Source organism: Prenolepis imparis, unplaced genomic scaffold, assembly GCF_030444845.1.
Source record: "Prenolepis imparis isolate NDT839.2.m4 unplaced genomic scaffold, iyPreImpa1.0 SCAF_7, whole genome shotgun sequence".
Lineage (NCBI taxonomy): Eukaryota > Metazoa > Arthropoda > Insecta > Hymenoptera > Formicidae > Prenolepis > Prenolepis imparis.
Genome location: NW_028141165.1, coordinates 10,700,799 through 10,727,449, shown reverse-complemented (window position 1 = coordinate 10,727,449; position 26,651 = coordinate 10,700,799). Strand labels below are relative to the sequence as shown.

Here is a 26,651-nt window from a genome sequence, read left to right as displayed (position 1 = left end):
AATTTAAATGTCAATAATGCGTAGCTTCTATTATAATTACAAATTAACAAATTCATAATTCATAATTATTTAGCGAGTAATATTACGTTTCTATTAGAAGTGCATGACACATGGCGTTTATGTTAACATCATCGTATGATTAGCGCAAACCACAATAATGTAAAGCATAATGCAAACATTAATTTGATTGGATTTATTATCGTAATATTGCATTTTCTCTAATGCGCACTATATAATCATGAAATACCGCGATGTATGCCACAAAATTGATTCGTCGATAAATGCGTACTTATTACATAAATAAATTGTACTTATGAAGAAGTTACGCGCGCGCGAACTTTATTCCGTTCGATGGTTTCTCTTCTCGAGAGAACAAACCCAGAATATTTTTCTGAACTTGGACAGCTATGATGCTCACGAGAGCGCAAAATGCAGTGTCATATCTTGATGCAATTTTTGATGGGGCAAGTTTCTATCGGAGGATAAATAAAGAAGCGCCTGTCACGAAGACAGGCATTTATCTCGCAAGGAGATCGGAGGGAGAATCGCGTAGGCGTCGCCCGAAAGAAAAGCAAACAGCGTCCACGGGAATAAAAAATGCATCAGTCGAGGAGCAAGAAGCGACAGTAAGGGGAGAGGGCGGGAGACGGGTGAAAATATATTTCTCTCTTGTCTTTCCTATTCTGAAATTTCGCAGCATCCATTTCTTATCGTCTCCGCGGTTACACGGAATTCTCCTCGCGCTCCTGGGACTTTGGCTCGCCGGCGAATTTTATCTGACAACTACTTTGGCGAATGGCAGAAGAGAGGGAAAGTCAGAAACGTGGAAAACTGCCAGATAAGGGAGGGGAGAGATCGCAAGTAGAAGAAGAAGAAGAAGATGAAGAAGCGGAAGGAAGAAAAAGTCGCGAAAAAGAAAGACGAAACGGTGAAAAGTTCGAATGTGACGCGAAACGTGCGACAAGCCGCGTACGTCCAACTCGAAAAGGGAGACCCAGCTCCCCTGCTTCTCGTTCTCCCTTCTTTCACCTTTGTTGCACTCGAGGTGCAAGGGCCGCTCTAGCGAGCACGATCTCGTTAACGGGATATACGCCGCGCACGTCGTACAACATATATCCCGCTTTCTGGTTCCTAGCAAGATCAAAGCCGAGGGCCCGTCGCGACTAACAAACAGAGCCTCTCGCGCGAGGAGAAACGGAGGAAGGGATGTTAACCCCGTGGTATTCGCTTAATTGTATACTCGTATATACCTTTATATGATGCGGAGGTCGCCCGCGGCGCGCAAGCCGTTTTATCACGAAATCGTATTCCGTAGGAACGACCGCCGGCAAAACTGCCGTATGTAATCGTAAGCGACGAAGACGACGAAGACGACAACGATTTGCGCTCGCGTTAATTATCAACCCCCCCGTCGCAATTATAATTCGCTTTAGTCTTGCCTCCTATTCTCTTGAATCTCCAACCGACCATATTTACTATAGACAAAATATCTCAATCTTTTGACATTATCGGATTATATACGACTGACACCACCAAGTCTTTCACGTTTTCCGCCCCTTCTTTCGACAGATCTAGCACTCGTAAAAATGTATGTGAAAAATACAGAACGGCGAAATGTCAAAGGGATGGCAAAGTATTTTTCTTTTAATTAAAACAAGTGAAAAAGAAGGTATTACCTACTATTAAATAATTCCAAGAATGCGGATTTCACAGAATATAAAAGACATTAAGAATAGTATTGTGTGAAAATGTAAAAATGAAAATTCTCTGAGATTTTAGATAACGTCCAAAGTCACGAATTTCCTACAGAACGTGTTCAAATTTTGCATACAGATTTAATTAAATACAATTTAATTAAATACGTTTATCTAAAAATACTAAAAACATAAAATATGATAATTTATTCTAATACTAATATTTTTATTTCGTCAGAGGGAATCTTTTTTGTGAATTTCAAACGACGTCAAATGTCCATCTAATTTCATCGATAGATATTCGCGTAAGCTACAAAACCTTCTTCCGCGAGACGGTCTTTATGACGCTCGAGAGTAAAACGCTCCGAAAGATGCGTGCTCGCGCGCGCGCGTTTGCTTAAATTTGCTAATATTAAGATAAGGCAGCGGCGTCAGAGGCGACGGAGAAAAAAACGACAAATAGCGAGAGAGAAGAGAGGAAGCGATAGGGAGAATGTAATAAAAGGATAGGAGGCTCCGTGCGAAAGTACGAGCGAGATAACTAACACAACGTGTTTATACGCTGTAAATTCGTCGCTCGAGATTGTCGACGTCGTCGTCGTCGTCGTCGTCGTCGTCGTCGTCGTCGGCGTCGCCTCGTCTCGCTAAGTTGAACGGAAACACGCTCGAACACACGTTCACGTAACGCACACGGTCGTGTACAAGAATACAAGTATTTACGAGCGCTTCCGGCCACGGAACCGTCGCGTCGTCGACCAGGAAATCACATACACGCGAGGCATCGCGTTAAAATTCGATCAGATAATCCTGTTTGCCCCACGATTATGGCGATCAAATTCTTTCCCAACCGCGCGGTATTTTCTCTCAGCGAATTTGCCCCCCCGGATGTCAGCGTCCGATTCGAGGGCGCATAAATTTCCAGCTAATCAACGTCCATCCGAGAAACGTTGTTCGGCGAGGGTAGCTTTTTGCTCCCTCTTCGTTTGCAAGAGAATGGTCGCACTAGGGCTCTGACCTAAATGCGGAACCGGGTCGGATTCAAGTCGGACCACTCCGGAAAATCGCGTGTTTGCTTGCATTCGCGAATATGGTGGTAAGGGTGCTCGCGTAACCGGTTCGCTGATTATTGCGGGAGCATGTCGTCGCGATGAAACGACCAAGACGACGACAAAGACTGAGAGACAAAGTTGGTAAAGTTCGACGGTGTTGCTATCGGTATTATATATAAATATATATTTGTACAAGATGCTTTGCGAAAATCTGCTTGTACGTCTGCGGTGCAGACGGATCTGTCTACAGCACAATTGACATTTCTTTCTATTTCTTCGATATTGGAAATCTATTTCACTCAATATGTTCGAATATTTACTCGAGTTTCGTTCTTACAAGATACATATACATACATTTATAAAGCGTATAATTTTTTTTGCGGTTCTCTAAGTTTAATCACAATGTCTCAACAATTTTTAATTTTTAAATTAAGTCTGATAAAAAATCTATTTTTACGGCGGATTGCGAGAAATATATTCGTTCGACGACGAAAATTTATTCTATTAACATTCATCCTGAATATATGAAACGCTTCACGTAATTGAAATATCTTAATGATTCACCATTACAATTTTCTTCTCTTCCATTTTACGATTTATAATTTTTTAATTTTTTCTTGAAATAATTATACTTTGAAGACAACACTCGCTATGTTGTAATTAAAGGAATGGGAAATACCATTTACAAGTATGTACTTTATGTAAAGCATGGATTAATTATATTTAAGATATGAAAAGTAAGAGCCAGGCACAGATACTAGATGCAACAAAAATTATTTTTAAATTCTTCTATATTTATTTTGACTTAGACAAAATAAGTTTAGCCTTTTTTATATCTGAATTTGTATTTATATGTCAGAATCTTTTTGATTTATTATTTTACATATTAATTATAAATAATAGAGTGATTTTGCTTCCGAGATAATTTATCATCTGGAGGTCTGCATCTTTCGGAAAAGGTTGGAAACCACTGATCCAACATCGTATCGATTGAATGCATTCTCCGGAGTGCGACGAAGGATTTACCGTCATTGGCGAATCGCGAGGATCGTAGGACAATTTGTCCAGCGTTCGCTCGTACATTCTAGTACGCCAAGTTTCTCTCGAATGCAACGGACCTTCGCGCATAATAGTTTTCCAGGAACGTATATACCGGAAGTTCGCCATCCGTGAGACTACTCAGAGCTCCTCTTTCCCTCCTCCCCCTCCTCTTTATATCACTCTTTCTCTCTCTGTCGTTCCTCTAACAACTATTTGCTTCTCAGGTGACCTTAATCTAGGAAAAGGTCACTAAGAGGTATTCTCTCTACAAATGCAGCCAGAGAAGAGACGGCTAGAACGAAAGCGAGCAACAGAAAGAAAAAGAAAGAGAGAGAAGGAGAAGATAAGAGAAATGGATGATACTAGGTGGAGATACTGAGATGTAGAAATATTCTGCTTATATCATTGTCCTCTCGAGTAATAACGCGTATCGTTTTATCGATATCTATTCAGAACTGAGTAATTACGAACACAATTCTCGAAATAAGAGTCATCCATACGTACGATAGCTAAAAGATCGGAAATGTTCTGTCTTTCTGTTCCTAAATATGTGGCTTGTGAAATATTCGCTACTGCAGTTCGTTATCTCACACATCGTGTACTCTCATTTTACCAGAAGAATTTGTGTGTTTTTGGAAATATACATACATATATAGAAGCGCTCCCTCGATTCGTGCAGGCTTGTAAAGAGATATCTTTTCTCCAAACAGAGACTCTCTTTTCCGGGTGTGTGAAGTTGGCACCCCTATGTTATGCTATCATAGTTCTGTTAAGACTTCTGAGTTATTTAAAACCATAGGAAGAGTTCTTGATAATTTTTAGAAATAGTTCCGGTCATTACGATAACGAAAATCAGTTTCAAAAAATAGGGGTGCCAACTTCAAATTTTTTTACACATCGAGTTCTAATAATTTTGAGCAGAGTTTTAAGGTTCTTTTAAATAGTTTATAGTTTCTGATTATTTTTTGAAAGAGCGAGAGAGAGAGAGAGAGAGTTCTGCAATTTTTAGATAAAGAAACGTACCCCTTCAATATTGAAGATATTTCTAAAATATCAAGTTCTCGTGAAAAACGTTAGAGTTCGTGATTTTCTAAAATGTTTAGTAAAAGTGTATTAATTTTAAAAAATCAATCTCTTCGAAACTATAATAGATAGAGCCATGCGGTGTTCACGTTTTTCTTGTCTTATCAAGTACGATTCAGAACTCTAACGTCTTTCCCCAGAACTTGATATTTTAAAAATATCTTCGATATTGAAAGTATGTTTTTTTATCTCTATAAAAATTGTAAAACTCTTTCAAAAAATAATCAGGAACTATATAACTATTTAAAAGAACCTTAAAACTCTGCTCAAAACTATTGGAACTCGATGTTTAAAAAAATGTGCCCTATTTTTTGAAACTGCTTTTCGTTATCATAATAATGACCGGAATTATTTCTAAAAATTATCAAGAACTCTTCCTATGATTCTAAATAAGTCAAAACTCTTAACAGAATTATGATAGCATAACATAGGGGTGCCAACTTCACACCCCTCTTTTCCTATGTACATTTCTCTATTCTCGGTATAATTGATTAATTTATCTTATTAAAATATATTTTTGGTCTCGAATATACGCAAGGCATATTTCCCAGTCTGATTAACAAGGGAACGTGCATGAAATAAACGAACGAATAACGCGCGATAACGTATTTTCACGCTTGTCGGCGAATGTGCAAATAGCGTGAAATTGACAGGCGGATGCTGGTGCAGAGACGGAAATACGCGCTATCTCAAAACTTGAGGATACAACGGAACATCTAGTGACGAATTTCGCGACAGAAAAGGGCAGAGAAAGTATAAAACCGCGACTATTCTCGTGGAAATTCGTCGTAGCCGCGAAAAGGCGGAATTCGTAACGACTATATCGTCTCATCTTCGTCGTCGTCGTCGTTGTCGTCTTCGTCTTCGTCAGTGTCATCGTCATTGTCTCCCCGCCGGGCACAAAACGTCGTTCAAGAACGAGGGTTTCTTACCTTCTTGCCGGGAGCTGAAGGCACCGGTGCTTCCTGCGATGATTAGAAGCAGCAGCGGGCTTAATAAGACTCTCGAGGAAAGAGGCATCTTTCCTATACTCCTCTACCGGCGCTTGCGCGACACGGGCTCTTCTTAGCCGACTTCCCTCATCACAGCCTCTCTGCAAGAATAAAAGATAAGACATAAGCCTCGATTTCGCCAACGAAAATAAATCTCGCGAAAAGCGAGTCTTAGAGTAAGACTGATGGCGATCATTGAGCCATCGCAGACGCATATTTGCCGTATATGATTCGAGGATATTTTTGTCATTGCATCGCGATAAAGATCTCGAAATGGAATGGCCAGTAATCATTAGTGATAACTTAGCATTTTTAATAAAAAAATAATATGGCATGCTTTTATATTCGTAGATTATTGTTAACGATTCATGAAACATCCTTCTTTGAAATGTCAGACAAATCTATCTTTTATCATTGAAAATATTGTGACATTTCGAGTATAAATCAACTGACATTCGCACAGTTGAGAGAAGCGGAACGATTACTCCTTCTCTCATTCGAGATGACCAGCGGCCCGTGCCTGACGTTGAATGGAACGACGGGACAAAATACCGGGTTATCTTTCTCGCCATATGTTTTCTCTCTCTCGGCTTACTTATATCCTCGCCCATTCTTACGTCGCGCAAGCACATAGAGCCGGAGAGAGAATACGAGAACGAAGTGGATCCAGAAGGCGAGGCGAAACGTCCGGGGGACGAAGAGACAGGGGATGCGGATGGTCCCCGGGGCGCGTTGGGTTTCCATTATGCTAAACCGCAAATGGAGTCCTGCGATCGAGTGTCTCTTCGCGGCCGACTCCCGAAGGCGCGCACACAATGGCAAGGCTCCTAAGGTGTAATGTTACGTAGAAATTAAATTCGCCCATATTCTCTCTTCCCGCTGGTGCACGCGTCTTTTCGCTCGCGAACGACGACGTTTCGTGTATCCTACCCCCTTGTCACCCCGAATTCGTCAGAGTCGCCTCGCGAGACGAAGAGCATCAGCCGGCGGTGACACTCGAGCTTTTTACGCGGAAACGCGACGATGATTTCTATGGTTTTTCCCGTGAAAAACGACCCTCACGCGCGACACCGCGAATCGCATCGGGAATATTAATAGATCGGCGTATATATATTCAGATTTTATATGTGAAAGAATTTTTACGATTCAACAATTTTTTACTCTTCGACGAATTTAGCACCAGGCAGCACTCTTTCCTATTTAAGTGCAATAATTCGATTGTAAAGTTATTTATATCGAAAATTAAACTTTTTCAACGTAGTATTTAAAAGTATGATTAAGAAATTAATTTTATATAAATAGGATTTTTTTTTAATTATCCGCAATATCAAAATGTTTTTTTTTTTTTTCGTGCATTATTTGAAAGATTTGCTATGCAGGCAGTTTTTTAAAGGAAATGCGACGTATGCACAACCAACGAATATCGGTGTTCGGGATTTTCCACGACGCAGCTTTTCCTCTCAAGGACTCGATTACAGGCGAACAATTTTATTTGGGTACCGCGAGCTTTTTCATATCAAATTCTCTCTTTTTTGTCATGGCTAGCAACGAAAACTTGTTATATCGTGCGTCACTTTTTACGACACACGCGTGCAATGCTTTCACTATATATTTTCAATATCTTTTTAGTTCTCCTCGCGCGCGCAGCTTATAAGCGTTTGATCGATTCTGAGTAGATGTTAGATTCGCAGCTTTAATACAGGATGATATCAACATATATGTACATGTACATTTCCTGCTTTGAAATGTCGTGTAGCAGGTAAATATTCAATATCAGTAACATCAAGCGAGAATCTTTCGGTAATTAAGTTATTGCATAAATATTACAAGATAGAACAAAGTGAGTGGAGCGAAAAAAAATATATATGTATATATTTTTTATATGTATATTAATGGAATTATATGTATGAATGGAGCTAAGTATGTGTCAATGGGAAAAATTTAATTTAACTTAATAAGTTTAATTGAATTTTTTCTTTGCGTACATCAACACAAAAATTAAAAATATTATTGACAAAATGTATATCAGCAGAGAACAGGCAAAGAAAATCCGAATAACATTCAAAGCCAGATAGAAATTATTTCGCCGAGTAACTAATTGCGACATCCGTTGTGCGACAAAAATAATTTTCCTACTAACTAATGCAGCGAATAATTAAGACGATAATAAAGTTAAATTAAAATCCGACAGAGAGAGAGAGAGAGAGAGAGAGAGATTATATCTGTCAGGACTACAAGCGAGGACCGAAAATAGAACTTGGGAATGAAAAGCTAATTTCATTTCAGAGAGAGTTGATTTTGCTGTCGCAATATTTGCGCGGAAAAATTTTTATGGCTTTCATAGCACAACGAGTTCAAATCGCAACTTGAGGTAAGTCATTACTGTTACATTTCTACTTTTTCCTCGACATTACGCATCGCAAATGAACATAAAGATTAAGATGAGCCTTTCATCGCGACAACATGCCGTGAATAAAATTAAAAGGATCTCGTATCCTCTTGTGTGAAATATTATATGATAAAAGAGAGAATTTGTTATGAAAAATTTGATATAAATATCTATATTTAATCACAAAATAATAAATGAAAGAAAGATGAAATATGCAGCATGATGCAATATAAATAGAAACATATGTATTATAAATTTTTTATTTTTTGTATAAATATTCAATATAAAATATCTAAATTTATATTTCGTTAATACTAAATTTTATATATATATATATATATATATATATATATATATATTTGTATTTCATAGAAGATAAAAAGTACTCGTAATATATTAGAATAGATGTATTGCGCGGTGAGCAAAAAATTTGAGTCTACCATATATTTGGTAGAAACGTGCATCAGAGAGAGAGAAAATCGCTATAAAATATCATCTATATTGCGCGAGATATTCCAGCGGTTTCGATACAACTGACGTTTTAAACATCCTTTTCCTCTCGTTTTACGTGACAATACAGGTGGATTCTGGGATCTAGTCGGCTTCCAAACAATGCCGGAAATTTACAATGTTGGTTCAACGTTTACCTGCTGCATCGTATGTTTAGAAGACAAAGAATAACAGGCTGAGAAGGAAGAAAGAGAGGCGAGAAAGACGGAAAGCAAGAGATAAGACCGTCCAACAACATTGTTTCTTCCCCTGGCACATCCTTGTCGTTTTAAAGCCAGCTTCGCACGGAAGCGCAGGGAAAAGCTTCCGCTTTGACGGTTTTCTTATTGAACGCGCAAATTGTATTCCTTGAACGAACCTGAGGGATTGCAATATTGGCGCGACGCGATTGCAATGATATTATGGAAAGAGATGCGACAAATTGGAAGCCAGAAGAACTGATGGAATCCGCCCAAGTCGAGAAGTATCTAAACAATAAGCTCATTGAAACGCGTACTTCGCCAAATAACGATCTACCTAACACTTTTACTGATTGATGTTGACAAAGTAAAATATATTATTTGCAATATTATAACAACTATGCGTTAAACAAGTTCGAGAAAGCGTATGTAGAATAAAGAGATCTATAACTCTTCGGGAAACCGGCAGATTTACCAAATCTTCAAACCTTTGAAATTTCTTCTTCTCTCAAAAACTGCCTAATATGACGTAGGATATTATTCGCGTTCGAAGAATCTTAATTTATTCGCTACGAAAATTTTCTACAAAAAAAAAGCAGTCTAAAATAGCACGCTGGCATCTTAAAAATCGAAGGAAATACTTCACGGACAATCGATACGCTGTCACGCTCAGCGGCTTGCGAGATGCAAATGGACCACTTTCACGTGTCATCGCTTATAAATCTCTCTTCTTCGCGTAGATGTTCGCGAAAACGCGGAGCGGATAGTAAATGATGGAAACGATGTCGAACGCATTTGGAGGAGAATGGCGCGATGTGCGGAGGAAAAAAAAACAGAAAAGAAAAGAAAAACAGCGCAACGGAAGAAGCTGCGCGCCGGCAAACAATGTGGTCTTATCTAACGGCAAATTTCCGCGGGCTCACAGCTACGGACATATATGGGGAAGGAAGGACGACTTCTTCTTCTTCTTCTACTACTTCTTCTTCTTCTTTTGTCCCGTCTGGCGAACGTAGCTTCGAAATCGGCCATTTGCCAAACGAGATTGAAGATTTGCACCGTTGGTTCGCCGGTTATTATCGCCGAAGCGTATAGATGGAGGGAAAAAAGGATCACGGTGCGAGAGAGCGGAGGAATAAAAACAGACGGGTAGCGGGGAAATTGGGATAAGAGAGAAAAGAAGTTTAGCGGAGATATGGAAAGGGCGAAGAAGAAAGAGAGACGGAGAAAGGGAGAGCAGAATCGCACTGGTTTATCGCAGTGAATTCTGGACGATTCTTTCTCTCATCGAAAAAAGGACAAACCGAGAAGACGGAATCGAGAGGAAGAACGACAATGTTGTGACGCGGGACGCAAACTTGGTCGGAACTTTGATGGACGATCCGACGACGAGGACGACGACGATGAAGCCGGACCACCGTACTTTCATGAACTGAAGGAAGAAGATACGATCGCGAAGCTCGCGAGAAGTCCTTTAGAACTGGCTGAGTCGCGTTAACTTATATTCGAAGAGTATGTGCTCAAGTGACATTATTTAGTTTCCGTTCGGCCCGATAACATTTTCCATCGGACTTTGTGGAAATTGTGTCCCTCTTCTGTGGAAAGTAAACGCGGAAAATCGAGAATCGATAGAGTCGCGTATTTAAATCATTATTAAGTGTAATATAAAAATAAAAATAAATGTTTCTATTCTTGAATAAAAGTTAACACTAATATTTAAACTTATTATATACTCCTTACATTTTTCGTAGCATAAATATTTATAAACGCGCGTTTTTCTCTTTCTCTCTCAAAGACTTTTGCGCAAGAAAAATCATTAAAAACATTTTTTTTCTTTCTCTTTAATTCGTATAATTATATAATTTTATATACAATAAATTTTATATTTATACCTATGAATCATACAAAGATTTGAATCAAGTCGCGTGTATCGCGAAAGATTACAATGACGACCCTCGATATTTTTGAGACATTTAAAAGCAATGCGTGACGGAAAGCCTCGAATGAGGAATGAGGCGAGGTTAAAATTGTCGTGGTTCGCAATCGTCTCGAATCGCGACTTCTCGCCTTTCAATCGTTAACACGCGCATTCCCGTTCTCCGTAATTACCTATTCCCCTTTTCCTCTCTCGTCTCCCTCCCCCTCGCATGTATCGTTCGAATCCCACGCAAATGAACGTACAATTTACCGCACGCGTTTCCGCAACCCTTTCTCCCACTCGTCGTTTCGTATCACGCGGATTCCTCGGCATCGACGCTGACGAGGACGATTCCACCACCGGCGTCTCGTACCCCTTTCCGCCTCCCAATATCCCATTCTATCCCCTCGTACTCGTCGACGACGCGAGGTATGCGATTCTCCGTGTGCCGCGTGGAGCCAATTACATCGTAAGAAACGTTAACTTAGTTTGTTGAGCAGTTAGCGCGAGAGAGGGTAGTCTTACCTCCCTCGATACTATGTGTACATCCCTGGCGATAACGGCGCCGCGGGACGAAGAGATATCAAGTTATATAGTTGCGACCATCCGCTTTGCTCGCGCTCTATCCGCTCTATCCGCCAATACCAGAAGCATATATACATATAAATGTTATATATATATATATATATATATATATATATATATATATATATATACAAAGGATACGGGGCTCCTCTCCTCAGAGAGAAAGCGCGCGAGACCAGAAATTCCAAGCTCTCGCAAATTGCGAGAGTCGGATGAGATGCTAACTCTAACTCGCACTCTAATCTCTAACCCGTGCTTGCAGTGATTATTTTCAAGTCGAAGATCTTGAGCGACAACATTATATTATACTTTAATATTGTATTTATGACTAAATAAGATAAATTACACGCGGGCAAAATAATAAAGTTTTGTATTTTCAAACAATCTAACGATAATTAAAAAGATAGATTTTAAATTAAATTACACTAGAATTTTATAAAAGATGATACACGTACAATTAATATTGGAAACCCGCGAGCTTTCGATATACTATATTTCTTGTATAGATAAATTGTTATTACGATAGTGCACAGTCGGTGGCAATAAAAAAGCGAGAGAACCGATCTTACATAAAAATAACATATCCTCTGTACGTATGAGCTTGATGGGAAAGAAAATTTTGAGGTTTTTCCGGCGTATAAGTTTACACACATCTTCGGCCACATCTTTCGACGGGAGATAGTCATCTTTCCACGGAGTCAGCAGGTCGTTCGGTGCGGTCCGAAAACGAATCAGATGTTCCCCGCAAGAAAACCTTCCTAAAATCGGCTTATTCCGATACAACTTGCCTCTGGCTCTCTTCTCTCCGGTATCCGAACGTCTTTGTGTACGGAGGGTTTAAGTCAAAGTCTGGGTGTTTTATAAAACAGCACCGCGCGATGCGGTCGATGAAAAAAAATAACCGAGATACTATTGATGTCGTCGAATCGTATATAAAACTTAATTTAATAATTTTTGAATCTAAGAAGGATCTCTCTCACACATCTCCTCATTTTCAGCCACGTCTAGATAATTTATCGCGGCATGCATTTGCGCGCAATCGGTAAATAAATCATCAGATAAAGTAAAAGATGCAACGGTATCTGTTCGCGTTCGCTTTGTTTCACCACGGCAACCTAGCCGTAAGGCGGCCGAGTATCGAGCGCCAGCTGGAAATCGGCTTACACGTTCTTCCTTCGATTCTCCTCCCTCTCTCGTGTTGAGCGAGCGAAAGGTAAAGCTCTCTTCGTGATTTCCTGGATACCTCGAGCGCGGTTCGTAACCGCAATTTCGACCGCGAGTAAGAGGGCAGGACTAAGGACGAGGCGAAAAGGATCCACGGAGCGTGGTCTGGTTTGCGGGACAGAATGAACCTGCAAGAGGAGAGAAAGAGTGTGTGTGTGTGTGTGTGTGTGTGTGTGTGTGTATCCGATTCCTGCGGTAGGATAGAATCGGCGAGATACCGAAGAGGAAAGTTTGTCACGAAAAAAAGCTGGAAAGGCTAGAGAGTGAAAGAGAGAGAGAGAAGAGAAAGAAAGGTGACAGAGCGGAGAGAGGTGGTGGACCCCATTGTTGACTCCTAATTCCACTTCGACGCCTAATTAAGTCAGCGCGCTGATTCTCTTTCGAGCCTCGAGGCGGCGAAAAGCCCCGCGGGAAAAGATCGAGAGAGACGGAAAAGTGGATGGAGAGGAGAGAAGAGTATAAAACTCATTACATTCACTGCCGAGTACTGACCGAGTTTTTTGGCGAATGTGACATTTCCAGGACACTTTTCTTACACGTCGCACGAATGCGACATTTTATAATTTATTATGTCAGTTGAAAATATTGGATAATGTGAGACTTTAAATATTAGCGAACATAACGCGAAATAAAATGTATATTTAATGCGTGTTATTTTAGAGATACACGCTAAAATTTTCGGCCAAGATATTTTTGCAATATTCGAAAGGACATGCGACACATCTAAAAATTATAAAAAAAATAAGAACATTTCTTATTTGGTATCGGACTTGCTATTTAACACACTTGACGTTTCCAATTTAAAAGCATGTAAATAATAAAATTAGAAAGTAACATAAATCAAAATGAGATTTTCTAAATTTACGATATATATACATATATATATATTGTAACTTGATTCAAACTGAATCAATAAAACGATATATAAATCTTTTATTTTTACAGAGACAGATAATATTGTGTATACTTGAGAAAAACACAAAATATCTTTTATTCATCATTTATTTAGCAGTTTTATATATATCGCGATTTTCTGATTGATGTCCCCTGTTTTTATTTTGACATCTAATTAAATCAGTGCGTTATTTCTCTCGACTTGCTTTCCAGTCAGTGGTCGATAGGAAGGAAATGGGAAGATGGGAAGAAAGAGAGAGACGGAAAATTGAACGGAGAGAGAAACTGCGGAACTCGTTACATTTACTGACACGAAGTGCCGGGCCGGTAACACGAATGTTGTTGGAAACTTTGCAAGTTTCTGGAATGTTTTGCGCTATTTCTACATAGGTAGTTACATAATTCTCGCAGTTTGATGCACATTTGCGCGTCCTGTATAGAGCCACTACGTTTCCGCTCTGAAGTTTTTATCCTTCACTATACATTAAGCTGTAAATCCGATAGCGTATGTTGCTTGTGCTCTTATCTCGCCACTAATCGCCCCCGCACATGTTTTAAGCCGCGCTTCGCAACATTATTGTTTTGCAACTTTGTCGATCGTATTAGAAAGTTATAATTAGAATTCGCATTTTTTCTCCGATGTCAATCTTGAAATCTTCGTATAAACTCGCGTGCAGCTTCCTCTTTTCTTTCTTTAGCGTAAAAAAAAATGTGCAATCGTGCATTTTTAATCAAACGTGATATTATTAAGTATATCATAGATACACCTATCTGCAATAATTAAAATTATCAAAGTTTTACATTTGCTTGTAATGGAGAACGGCGCTTAGAGAACTCGATTCTCTCAATATAAAACAAATCTCGATGTAAAGCGTAAAAAAAATAAACTCTTATTAGACTTATAAATAAGCATCTAGCCATAAATGTCTAGCGTGGACGATGTTCCGATATTAATAGCTCTCGCTATCGATTCCGGAGTTTTTTCTCTCTCTCTCTCTCTCTCTCCGAAGCAGGAGCGTTACCTTCCTCCTCGGAACTATAGCGATTCACCGAATATGCGGTGCAGCTTGCGGATGCAAGGCTGCGGGAATCGATCGTGAGATATGATTTTACGGCGAGGCGAGGGCGAGAATATATCGGAGAGAGCTCTCGCTCCGGAGAGCGAGAGCGTTTGCACGGTCGCGGATCGTAATTCGAATCGGACGTCGTATCAGCCCGGAGCGTATTCCAATCCGCAAAACGAGCTATACGTAGTATATACGAGGGCAAGAACGGTGAGCCGCTCGTCGAAGCCGAGCCAGACGCCGAAATCAGCTTACGCCTACGCCAGCAAATCGGGCTTTGGCCCGGGCAAAAGAGTATACACGATGTACCAATTTACAGCGGGCTCCTGGAGGAGGATATTTGCGACGGTTTTCGCCTCGTATTTTTTCGCGGTGTCGGGAGCTTTAATTCTGTCGTCGTCGGCGAGATGGGACGGGTATAGGTCGACGGAGGATCGTCTACACGGGATTTGGAAAACTACTATGATTTCGACGAGAGGAATCCTAGAGGAAAAATTACAAAGAATGTGTGTGTATTTCGAGCGGTAGTTTAAAATAGCCGCCATCTGTTATCTGATCCGCGCGTTGCTTTTCTTATTTTCGGGGGGCTACACTTGAATATAGCTCGGCTTAAGACGATTTATGGATCTCGGTTTTATTTCCAGTTTCGCGTCTATTGGCTTGTAACGCTCATAACGTGAAATCTGAGCTCTCGCAAGCTTTTCTCGTGCCCGCAGTTTCTAAAAATCCAGTTTCGACGAGAACACTTTCGCGGAGTTTTGATAGTTATCGTCGCGATGGAAAGCAATTCTGGCATAACAGGCGTTCACGTGGAAAGCAGCAGGAAGCTGCAAGACGAAAAGCTAGAGTTCGAGTTTCCGTGAACGATCTCCGCATTGGCATCGATCGCCAATTGCTGTTTCCTAAACCGGTAGTTTGCGATAGACTAATTAAACGATTATCTTTCGTTTTAATTTGTCTACAAATTTTTTAATAACAATGCAGGTAGAGTCAGAGTGTAGAAAAATATAGAAAAGAAAAATAAAGAGAAAAGGAAAGGAGAAAAGAAAATTATAGGATGGAGAGGCTGGAAATAAATATATCTGGAAAAGGAGGGACTTTGACATTTCGGAGAACGAGAGACGGATGAAAATATGGTAACATTGAGATTTATTGAGAAATCGACAAGGTACCGGCGGACAAATAACGGTGCCGATGTCGCTCGTCGTCGTTGTATAGCCCCGGCATAACGTCAACTCGTTGGAAATGTTATATAAGATCTAGACTCGAAGAAGATAACGCCGAGGGCGCGCGAGAGAGGGATCCGCCGAGATTAACCCTTCGGACAGATAAGGATTTCGAGCCGGCCGATAAAGCTACCCTCCAATGCCAACGTCCATCCGTCTTGGACAAGCGGTATCAGTTTCCGAAAGACCGTACCGGTGTCCGTACCATCTCACGTAAAGTCGTGAAATCGTGGTGGTAGATGACCGCGCGATGGCGCAAGAAATCGGAGGTCGTTAATGATGGAAGTCAGACTGCAAGATAATTGGCGGTCGGAGACCGCCGTCGCGTCGGCGTCGAAAATTAATGGGACTCGCAAACGAACCCGAGTCAAGTCGTATTCGTGCGCGATCGATCTTTGGTTATCACGTCGACCGGATCGCCGCTGGGAGAAGAAGAAGTTTCAACATCCGGAGAGACACAGATGCGCGCTGCCGAATAATATGCTGTAGCTGTGACGCGGAAGAAAGTATACATACGTCGATCGCGTGAATTCTTTATTTATCTCGCGTGTGCAAGCATATAAATAATGCATGCACTGAGATCTGCAACGACTGCGCGACAATCATGTGCGGCAATGTTTTTGTTTGTTTAAATTTTTACTACGATTACTTCAATTTAAATGTTTAATACATGCTGTTTACAATTTGTTTCTTTCTTTTTTTTTTAATTTTATCAATATTTCTCTCTGTGATATTAATGGCGAGTTTTTCTCGTTTCGATTAAGATCCACCCTTCTCTTAATATTTTTTAATCGAAAAGTTGACGCGATATAATGGATTACAGCACAAATTGTTAATTAATTCTATTATTTTTCTCGGCGCAAAAAGCTCGAAGCCTCTATTTCTGAGACTTTTTATGAAGGAAAAAAAAATGCGGCAATCGATAAAATAGTCCAGTCAGTCTTCAATATCCGGAATACATCGAACGTTACTTCCTCGAAAATGTCTAGATTAAACCTTCTTAATTATCGACGACGTCGATCGATCGCGGGGTCATTAATAACATTAGATGCGGTACGCGATAAGTCGAGGGATCAACTTTTCTTTTTTAACCTCCTCGATTGGACGGTAACGATCGTTAAGACGTTGCCGCAATTAATCTTGCCGCTCTCTCGTACGATAACATTCTAATTTCACGGAGAAAAGGGGCGGTTTACCCAATCCCGTGAATGTCCATGTAAAATTCACAAAATTGTAAATTTATATCAGAACTTAGAATTATGAGAGTCGCGAGCACTATGAGGAGGAGAAGTTTCGCGCGGATGTCGTCGATTGTTTGCGAAACTTGCGTATTCCCAATTAATGTAAGGAGGATGCGAGAGTTTCGCGACAAAGCCAACGATCCGATGGCACCTCCGCGTCTCTGTCGGCTTTAGGGTTCCCTGGGAACAACAATATCAACATTGTAGACGACAAGCGGCAGAACAACGACAGCGACTGTAACAGCGGCGCAATATGGACCAGAGCGGTGCGTGATTTGTTAACGGGAAGAGAGAGATACCGTGTTCCGGACAGGAATCGGACGAGAGTAGCCTTCGCTATCGATCGCGCGCGAAAACTAGCACAGCATTTGATCAATATGAACCATTCCCTCTTACACGCATTCTCCCTCTCGCCTCCACGGACAAATTCCACCGTCGTGTTTTTATTATTAATCCCGCAAACGCGGGGGAGGAAGCGAGCAAAGCGACCGAATTGGCCAGTTCGTTTGTTTCGCAGTTGAACGTAGTTATGATGAGTACGCGAGTGCACGCAGCTTTCTATTTCATTAGTTTTATAAAGTTTTATGAAGTTTGTAAAAAAAAAGTTGTTTGTGAGAGTATCTTTCGCTACGCGAAATACAAAGTTAAAATCGTAACATCTACCTACCTATACAATGTAGTTAGAAAATAAAGAGATAACAGATATTCTCTAAATTTAAAATATATAATATAATAATGAACTTATCTCAAGTAAAATTTATTATAGATTTATCCAAAGAGAAGACGATGACAAAATTAATAAGAATATTTTATATTTGATAATTAAAGCCAAGAATAATAGCGGTAGAAGATATCGAAAGATTTCGTTTAGAAAATTTTTAGTTGTACAAATAATTATATTGTGTATATATATATATATATATATTAAGAAATAATATATATATAATTAATAAATATATATTAATCTTAATATATCTATATTGATAAATATATATTTAAAAATATATGTTTCTATTGCGCCGCTGATATCATTATTCATATTTGAGAAAAGAGAAAGATATAAAAAAAAAACCATTTAAAATCTTAATGTTACGTCTTTCGAAAATCAATTTATAAACGAAAAATGTCTACATTTTTTATTTATTTTTATTAGTTACGTAATATATATACTTCGTGAATTTCAAAATCGTAAGTACGCTTTTCGCGGTTAAACGAACCGATCGCCACGAGCGCGGTCAAATCTCTCTCGCGAGCGAACGGCGCAATATGGGATCTCGAAGAGACGTTTGTTAAATGACTCGGCGCTCCGCGCAGACGGATGATGGATGAGGACGCGCCTGCCGGGTTTCTTCGCCCGCCCGGTACCTCGGAAAAACGCACGGCGCCGCCCTTACGCGGAATCCAATAAAACGAATTGGTGCCCGTACCCATACAACTTTCGCGATCGGGACGGAAATAAAGGATCCGGATAAAAGCACCTTTGACGGACGCGCGCGAATCGGCCAAGTCTTGCGCCTCTCGAGATGACTGACTATCATTTTTATTACCGTTCATATCCGTCGACGACTTGCCTTTAAGCTTAAGCTCTTTCAACATATATTTGCAGAAATCACTATATATTTTATACATTAGAAATATTTATCTTTTTTAATAAGAAATGCTTTTAATAAGGACAAAGTGGCTGTCTTGTTAACGTGGACGGATCTTATTGTTAGCATATCTTTCATCATAATAATTCATATATATTAATCTTACAATAATTTTATTGCAATCATTTTCTGACTATAAACACAAAAATGTTACAATGCATTATATTCTAATATTTTGTGCCATAATTGCATTATACAGATAATTAAATTATAAGAAAGAGAAATTTGGAAACTGCACGAAATTCAACTTGCTGCCACTTTGTGAATTTATATGCTGCAATTTATTTTCTTGTTCTCACTTTATATCGATAAAACTGAATAATTTCTATCCGTATTCTTTCCAATTTCATGTACGGAATCGCCAAGAATTTCGCGATTCCGCCACCGAGATCTTTGTCCCGCGCGATCGCAAGCGAGTTGGTGCAAGCCGCAGGAATACAATCAAGCGGCGTGTACATTCTCGCGAATTAGATTTCCGTCTACGTCAACAGCCCCTTTTGTTTCGCCGCGCATGAAAGAACACGTCGATGAAAGGTAGAAGAGGAAACGGCGAGTGCGCGCATCCCCTTTGCGGTGGTGAGACTTGGAAAGAGAAAGAGAAAGAGGGAACAATTCTCTTGACAATTTGGCCTGGCGGTTCGCCAGCCAGCGAGACCAGTCGATTCAACTAATCTAAGTTGCTTAGCACGACTTCGTTCGACTCGCCTCACCACACCGTTGCCGCTATAACACCACCCTCGTGGCCGCCCTCGAGGAACTCTCCTTAGCTAAGTCGAAACTATTCCCTCGGTCGCTTTCCCTTCGCGTTCCCTTCTCTCTCCTTCTCTCGCGGCGTCGACGGAAAAGGGTATGTACGAAAAGTATAGATTTTTACGCACTTCCGCTTAACTGCACGCGTATCCGATTAGCCGTTTCGTTCACCGGGAGTGTTCGACGCGATCGAAACTTTGCGCGGCTCTCATCCGAGGGAGGGACAGAATGCGCAGTCATGCATCGCTTTTTATTGCACGGTGTTCGCTCTCTTCGACATTTGAAAAAAAAAGTCGATGGCCCGCGTGGCGAGAACAACTAACGATCCAAGAAACTCGTTTGTTTATCGACAACTTTCGCGCGATGAGTAGATTTTATGTAAAATGGTCAGGAATGCTTCTTTTTATTTTTAATTTAAAAAAATTGCAAAATGTGTCGAACGTAAAAATTGTTTAAACTATAAAAATTTATTCTTTTTCTTTGTCGCTTTATACTTGCAGAAAATGTTGGCCTCGTTTTATCTTGATTTACTATACCGTCTCTTTGACACAATAGGAGCCCCACTCCAACCAACAATCTCTTTTATAACTAGAATAAGTTTGCAATCGAACCTTCGGGGTGTCCTATATACCTCGCGAGAGAAACGTCGCCATAACTCGTTCGAGACCGCTGTTTCTTACGACATAATTGGTTGCCGTGCGGAATTGGTTTCGTACTTCGAATCCGAGGGGGACGGAAACTTTACAGGTTTTCCCTCATCCACGACATGACCTGATTTTCGATATACGCCTGTTAATTCTCTGTTCGAAGCAATCTCGAAGCCGAAGGATTGGGAGGGATATGTTTGGCATGAAGCTTTAATGGCGATTACACGTATAAGTATAATCCGGTTGCGCCTTCAACGTGTTGCAAATGCCAGTTAAGTACCAACGAAATGTGGAACAAACGAGTGTCTCAAAGGAGACATCAACTAATGAAAATTATAGCTACATCTTTTTATAGAAAAATAAATTAGATAAATATAATTTTCAAAAATATGTTTATCGCGCTACAAATAATTTTCTCATTCCAAATTTTTATTTAAAAAATTCCATTATTTTGTACAAATATATTATTAGACAATAGACAACCATATACATATTTAATATGTTTAATCTTATTCTTTATGTGTTAATTAATATGAAATTTAGGATATACATATATTTGTAATGAGCATAAAAAATGAGATTAAAAACATTAAATATAAATTTAAAAAAAAATAGAAATATTAAACATAATAATAATAAAACTCTAAATTAAAATATATGAAGATTCTGAAACCATTGTATGTACCGCTCTAGTTGAGAAAGTTTGTTGAATAAAGCGATTCTTGGAACACAAAGCAGACTTTCGTAAATACATTAACAGAGCCAAATGTAAACATTGTTTGTTTACAACGCGGCGAAGATCGCTAAACGCTGCGTGCGAAGGCACGGAGTTTTAGTCAGTCTGATTGCCAACCTTTGAAAGGTTGAAACCAGTGCTGCTACAGAGAACGACATATATAATTTATTACGATATGTAAGCAGCACGAACATTTGTCTGTCGATACTGTTATTCAAGATCTCTCATCGTCGACCTAGCATTGTTTTTCTTTATCACAAATTTAACATAACATTTATATATAATAAAAAGATGAACATATTCGTAATATTTATATTAATGGGAAGACATATTAATAGAAAGACAAACATATATATTTATATTAATGAAAAGACGTATTAATAGAAAAATGAACATAATCGACTGCGGTCTCTATTAAAGTTTATTAATGTTATAAAATTCAAATATTATTATTACACTCAACAATATATAATAGTTAAAATATATTGTAATTATTTTAAAATATTAAAATGTTAAAATATGCAACGTGTGCGACATGCGATATTGTTTTTCTAGCTACGAAATATCGAGGCTAACGGGAGAAAATTTATCCGGTCCGATAGTCACAACTCAACACTCCTTCTGCATGAACTAGTTTTAAGTTTCTAAGGTGAGTAATGTTGGTAAAGGGAAGTTTCGAACCTATTTTACTTAAAGAAGATTTTATGAAGTTATATCTGTGATGTAAAGTTAGTTGATAGCGCAGTATGTTTTCTTTGTAGTTCATTACAATTAACCATCTTCCATCTCTCTGCGTACAATTTGCTTGCATATAATGCGTAAAATATAAAGTTTTATTCAATTTCTCCGTTATTATTGTTTCATTTCTGTTCTCAAAGAACTGTATGAACTATGAGAGAATCGATTACTTTCAATCGTGTAAACTATAGACTCGAAAATGACTGTCGATCTACTAGACCGTAGATCAATGTTACAAATAATTAACAGCATTCGAAAATAGTTTCGATGTGCGCGCGGTTTTAAAAAAATAAGTCGTCACTGAAACCGTCGAAAAACATCCAATTCAAAGGCATGCTCCGATCGCGTAGCGCTCTAGGAATTTTTATTCACCAAATCGTTCGACTGAATGGATTCATTACAAAAAATCGGATTTCGAATCGAATTCATTGGAAGCTGCCGGGTCATACAGATATCGTGGAAGCCTATATGTATATCGAGAACGTAAAGATTCACTGAATTTCATGGTTTGAGTAATTTCACGCGATCGCGATCTCAATTAAAGCAATATTCCAGCTCGAAAAATCCGCGTTTCCGTACAATCGATGCGACGACGAAAGCACGGTGATCAAAATTGCTGAGCTGAGTGTTATCAAAATTCTAATTCTCTTTTCTCTAGTCGCATACAGTCATTGTAAAAATTTATCGCGCCCCATTATCAGATCTTTTAAATATATCCAGCCCAAAACTCTCTCCACAAATCTAAGATTAATAAATTACTTATAATTAAAATTGAGATAAAAATATATATTGATTTTTATAAGTAAAAAATTTCACTCTAAAAAAATGTATGAAAAGATTAGCAAGATAGTACAAAAGAAAATCAAGATATCGTATCGTGTACGAATGCGGCAGCGTCAAGTCGAGCGATACAAGTTGCCGGGCAAATTGTCGTCGAAACTCGCGTTAGTCGAGCGTAGTAATCCGACCTATAACTCCGTTCGGCTGCAAGAAGGTAAACTTGGTGTGGCGGGAACACAAATACACGTACATATACGGTCGCGAGCAGCTGCGAGCGTGGATTACACGGATAGTGGCCGGTGTAGTCGACGACGAAAAAATCGAACTTTAACCATATATATTGATGGTGATTCAGGATTCGATCCACGCATGCGTTCGCAAGAAAAAAGCCTCCAATTTGATCAACGCGAATCTCGACGCGAGATGCAACTACACGGACGGATGCGACTGCAAACAATGACATTGCTCTCTCTCATCTCGAAGGAGATACTTCAAGTCTACAGACTCGGATATCGCGGATAGTAAGCATTCGGAATTGAGCATCTTGGAAAAATTAAAGCGAGTAAAATTTTCGTAAAATGACAGATATGGAATATTATAAAAGATCGAGAGAAATTTCAAGGGAACAGTGTAATGAAACGCATCGAGAAAAATACGCTACTTTTTAGAAAATATATTTTTAATATTCCACATTACAACGCGACATCGAAATTGCATTTAACTTTAACATGATCGCGATGCGACTAGAGGATAGAAGAAAAAAAAGTTAATTAAAATTTAATTAAATCTCCGATTTATTCAATAAAACCGAGACGAGATATTTTTCCAAGATACGAGGAGAGAGTTTACCATAAGCGCGTTGTCATAAAATTTAGCAATGTAACTGCATGTGTAACAAAAGATATTTTTAGATATAACATTAGAACAATGTTTGAACATGACTTTATGCGATTCGCGAAATAATATGTAACTTGACGTATATTCATAATATATAAAATTATTCAAAAAATTCCAAGAAATTCTTGTTACGTTAAACAATCGTCGTCAAGAATAGGACGTGGGAGATAGATATACTTGAAGAAGATCGCCGCATCGCGGGGTGAGCATTGCGTTAGTAACGTTTCGCTTCGCAATCGACAAAGTTTGATACCGCGAGCGTAAGGGAACACCCCAAAAACTTCGATAATGGAAGTAATTGAATTTCAGCCGAGATCAGGCCGCGGAGGTAACGGCACGTACCTAACGAAATTTAATGACGATCGAATTTAATTGGATGAGGAAATTTAACGGACGGATGGTTGGGCAGTCACGTAAAAAAGTCTTCGCACGTGAATCACGGGAGGATACCGAGGATTCGGCTGGACATGGGGAGAAACGGGGAAAAGCAATGAGGGAAGAGAGTGAGAGAGAAAGAGGGAAAGGGGTAGAAAAGAGAGAGAAAGAGAGAAGGTCGAAAGCCGTGAGACTTTGAGAAACCCGTGACGGAGTACTCGTCGACTCCGGAGAAATGGATCCGACGATTACTCCGGATCCACGAGACGAAGTCGTAAATCGTACCGGCGTTCGCTAAGCGAAATGAATTTTGGAATAAGATCGAACCCTCCCGTCGACTTTCGACCGATCGCGCCGCCGCGCCGGAACGATCTTCGTAAATCAAAGTGACCATTATATACAGAACAAAATTACCGCAGTTCCCTCGAAATCACCGTTTTATAACTACGTAAGTACGAGTCTTGAGCGCGTTTCGACTTTACGTTGCGTTTGCGACGGCTTCTTCCTCGACAATGGAAGAAAGTATGGATCGATGTATGTACGATGCTTCGCGAAAACAAAAGTTTCCGCTTTAGTCACCATATCAATGCATCTCTCGAGAAAACTGCTAATATCGATTGGAATATCATTGGAATACAAATTTGTATACTTTATATCGTTAAAGTTTCTCACGCTTTAGTGCGTCACATCGTTATTTAGTTAAGAGAACGAATATAATAAGAAACAGACTCAAAAGCAAAAGCTGATCGCGGTAAGATCTTAAGAAATAAATACAGCTATCACAAAACTAATGAATAAATCAAATTAATTAAATCAATTATTATTAATTGCTATTAATGTCATAAAGCTTAATGTTTGTATTATAGTTTAATTTATATTTATCGAATCAATATAATTATAAGATATTTGACAGAAATAATATTGAACATTTACTATGCAAATTTATAATATATACTTGCATAAATATTATTGTAGAAATAATTTCATGTTTTAAAAAAATCATAAGAGAGGACACATAATTTTGATACAATTTTTAAAAATTATAGTAGTAAACACATCTAAAAAAAATGTATTATTTCGGAATATTATTACAATTCGTTCAAGTTATCATTCTCTCTCGACACACTTGATAATATGCAAATATATATATACGCTGATAAAAATACTTGCTTCAATTTCTTGATATTAAGTGCGGCTATATTATAGTCTAATATATGAAAACTAGCTCATCGAAAAGCAAGTCGCATTTGCAGAATAAAAACGAATATCTCTATCTTTATTCTCTTTCTCTTTCTCTTTCTTTATTTGGTGACATCAATATTTAGTTTTCTAGGACAGCATCTCCATTTGTTCAATTTCAAGACGATTTTCCCAGACTTGGTGCAACCTATGGAATATTTTAAGATACGATGTTCCCCAAATTATTGTAAAGCGTACAAAAATATAGATTCTCTCGCGAAGTATTCTATTTTGATATTAGTAATACAATTCCACGTATGCACAGACAAGCGCAATGCTCTAGATATTATTAGAAATTTGAGCACAACTAAAAGTATTCACGTTTAATCATTCACGAGATTTAGCTAAAATATTTTTGGGTACTTTTTTCATCATATCGGCTACCAAACTCATCTAAAATTTAAGCAATTTTTCGGTAACTATGAGATTCGTTTTATTCTAAAAACACTCTTGACTTTATATATATATATATCGTTTCATCCCGAAATGTCCGTTCTAAAGCTTTAGCTTCTAAATTCTGGCACGAGATACAGAGTCATCTTGCCGCGACCTGGCGTTAGGTGCATAATTGCAGCGAATTAAATTCGTCTCTCGTGGTTCCCGCGGAAATCACTTCCCCACCGTTCGCGCGTCATTATTTTCCGCGACGACTTACACGGAGTTTGCGTACCTGTTCGTTAACGAAGTTCCCTAGAAGAGGGCTCATCCGCTTTTTGTTAACGACTTCGCGAGGATGGAGTCGTTTTCGGACGGAAACTTTTTACCAACCGTCCATTATCTCGAACAAACCCGCCGAGAAGTCGAATTTTCGGCTGAACGTGACGCGAATGATCGCTCCTTCGTCGTGTCTACGCGATGCATAGTACGCGTTTTGCCGTGTATGACAAACGCTCGCATGACCAGCGGAATATTGAACTTTTCTGATTTGTGACGATAAACGTGAAATTGCAGGAGGATTAAGACACATGTATATCCAGCATAACAAAGATAACATATTTTAGTGTATAATCAGATATAAAAATATATATTTATCTCGAGAGGAACATTTAAAATTACGAGATCTAATTATTTACGTCAATCTCTATTAATTGGACAAGGTAGACATTTAGAAATGTTATTATTGTAATTTATTAAAATACTGTCTGGAATTAGCCATGCTAGAATTGCTAAATAAAGACTTTTTATAAAATTATAGATGAGTAGAAACATTTTCAGAGCTTGTAACGAAGATTACTAATTTAAGATCCTATTTTTATTCCGTTGACTAAATGAAAATCACCCTACGCGCGTCATTGCTACCTACGGATTTAAGTGTTGTTCGTTAAAATACAAATAATAATCTCCTCTGTAGGCCTGTTTCCGAAACATGAAAAACATTTCCAACCAACGAGCTTTCATACCGTTCGAATCTCTCGCGTCTCATCGCCGCGATAGCCGAAGCCCGGCGTTTTTGGAAACCTGCAAGCGACGCGTTGAAAAATGAATTAGTTTGTTCTTTGTGTAGCGTGTAACATTCAATGCGAGGGACACAACACGGCGAAGATAGACACGTAACGAAAATCAATTTTGGAGGGAAATTTTTCCTAACGGCAGGCAGTAGCTAGCTGCGCCGTGACATTTCGAGACCGGAGCAATGGAAAAATAATGACACTAAAATTTTTAAAAACCGTCGCGCCAACGACGCCGGAGAACAATTTCGTTCTCTCCGAGCAACAAAATTGTATCCGCAGTTTTTTTACGATCTATTTTTTTTT

At 39.0% G+C, this 26,651-nt stretch overlaps 2 protein-coding genes across 3 annotated transcripts in view; one reads left to right on the top strand and one right to left on the bottom strand.

Annotated features, from left to right (window-relative positions):
• LOC145938120 (uncharacterized) overlaps positions 1–26,651 on the top strand; it is a 245,478-nt gene that overhangs the window by 109,284 nt on the left and 109,543 nt on the right. The gene's annotated exons all lie outside the window — the stretch shown is intronic.
• Positions 1–26,651, bottom strand: part of LOC145938119 (uncharacterized) — a 252,577-nt gene that overhangs the window by 125,343 nt on the left and 100,583 nt on the right. For both annotated transcript variants that reach the window (XM_083041522.1, XM_083041523.1), the window contains exon 4: positions 5,800–5,960. In XM_083041522.1, the coding sequence (XP_082897648.1) occupies positions 5,800–5,887 (88 nt within the window). In that variant the 5' untranslated portion in view covers positions 5,888–5,960. The remainder of the gene's footprint in view (positions 1–5,799; positions 5,961–26,651) is intronic.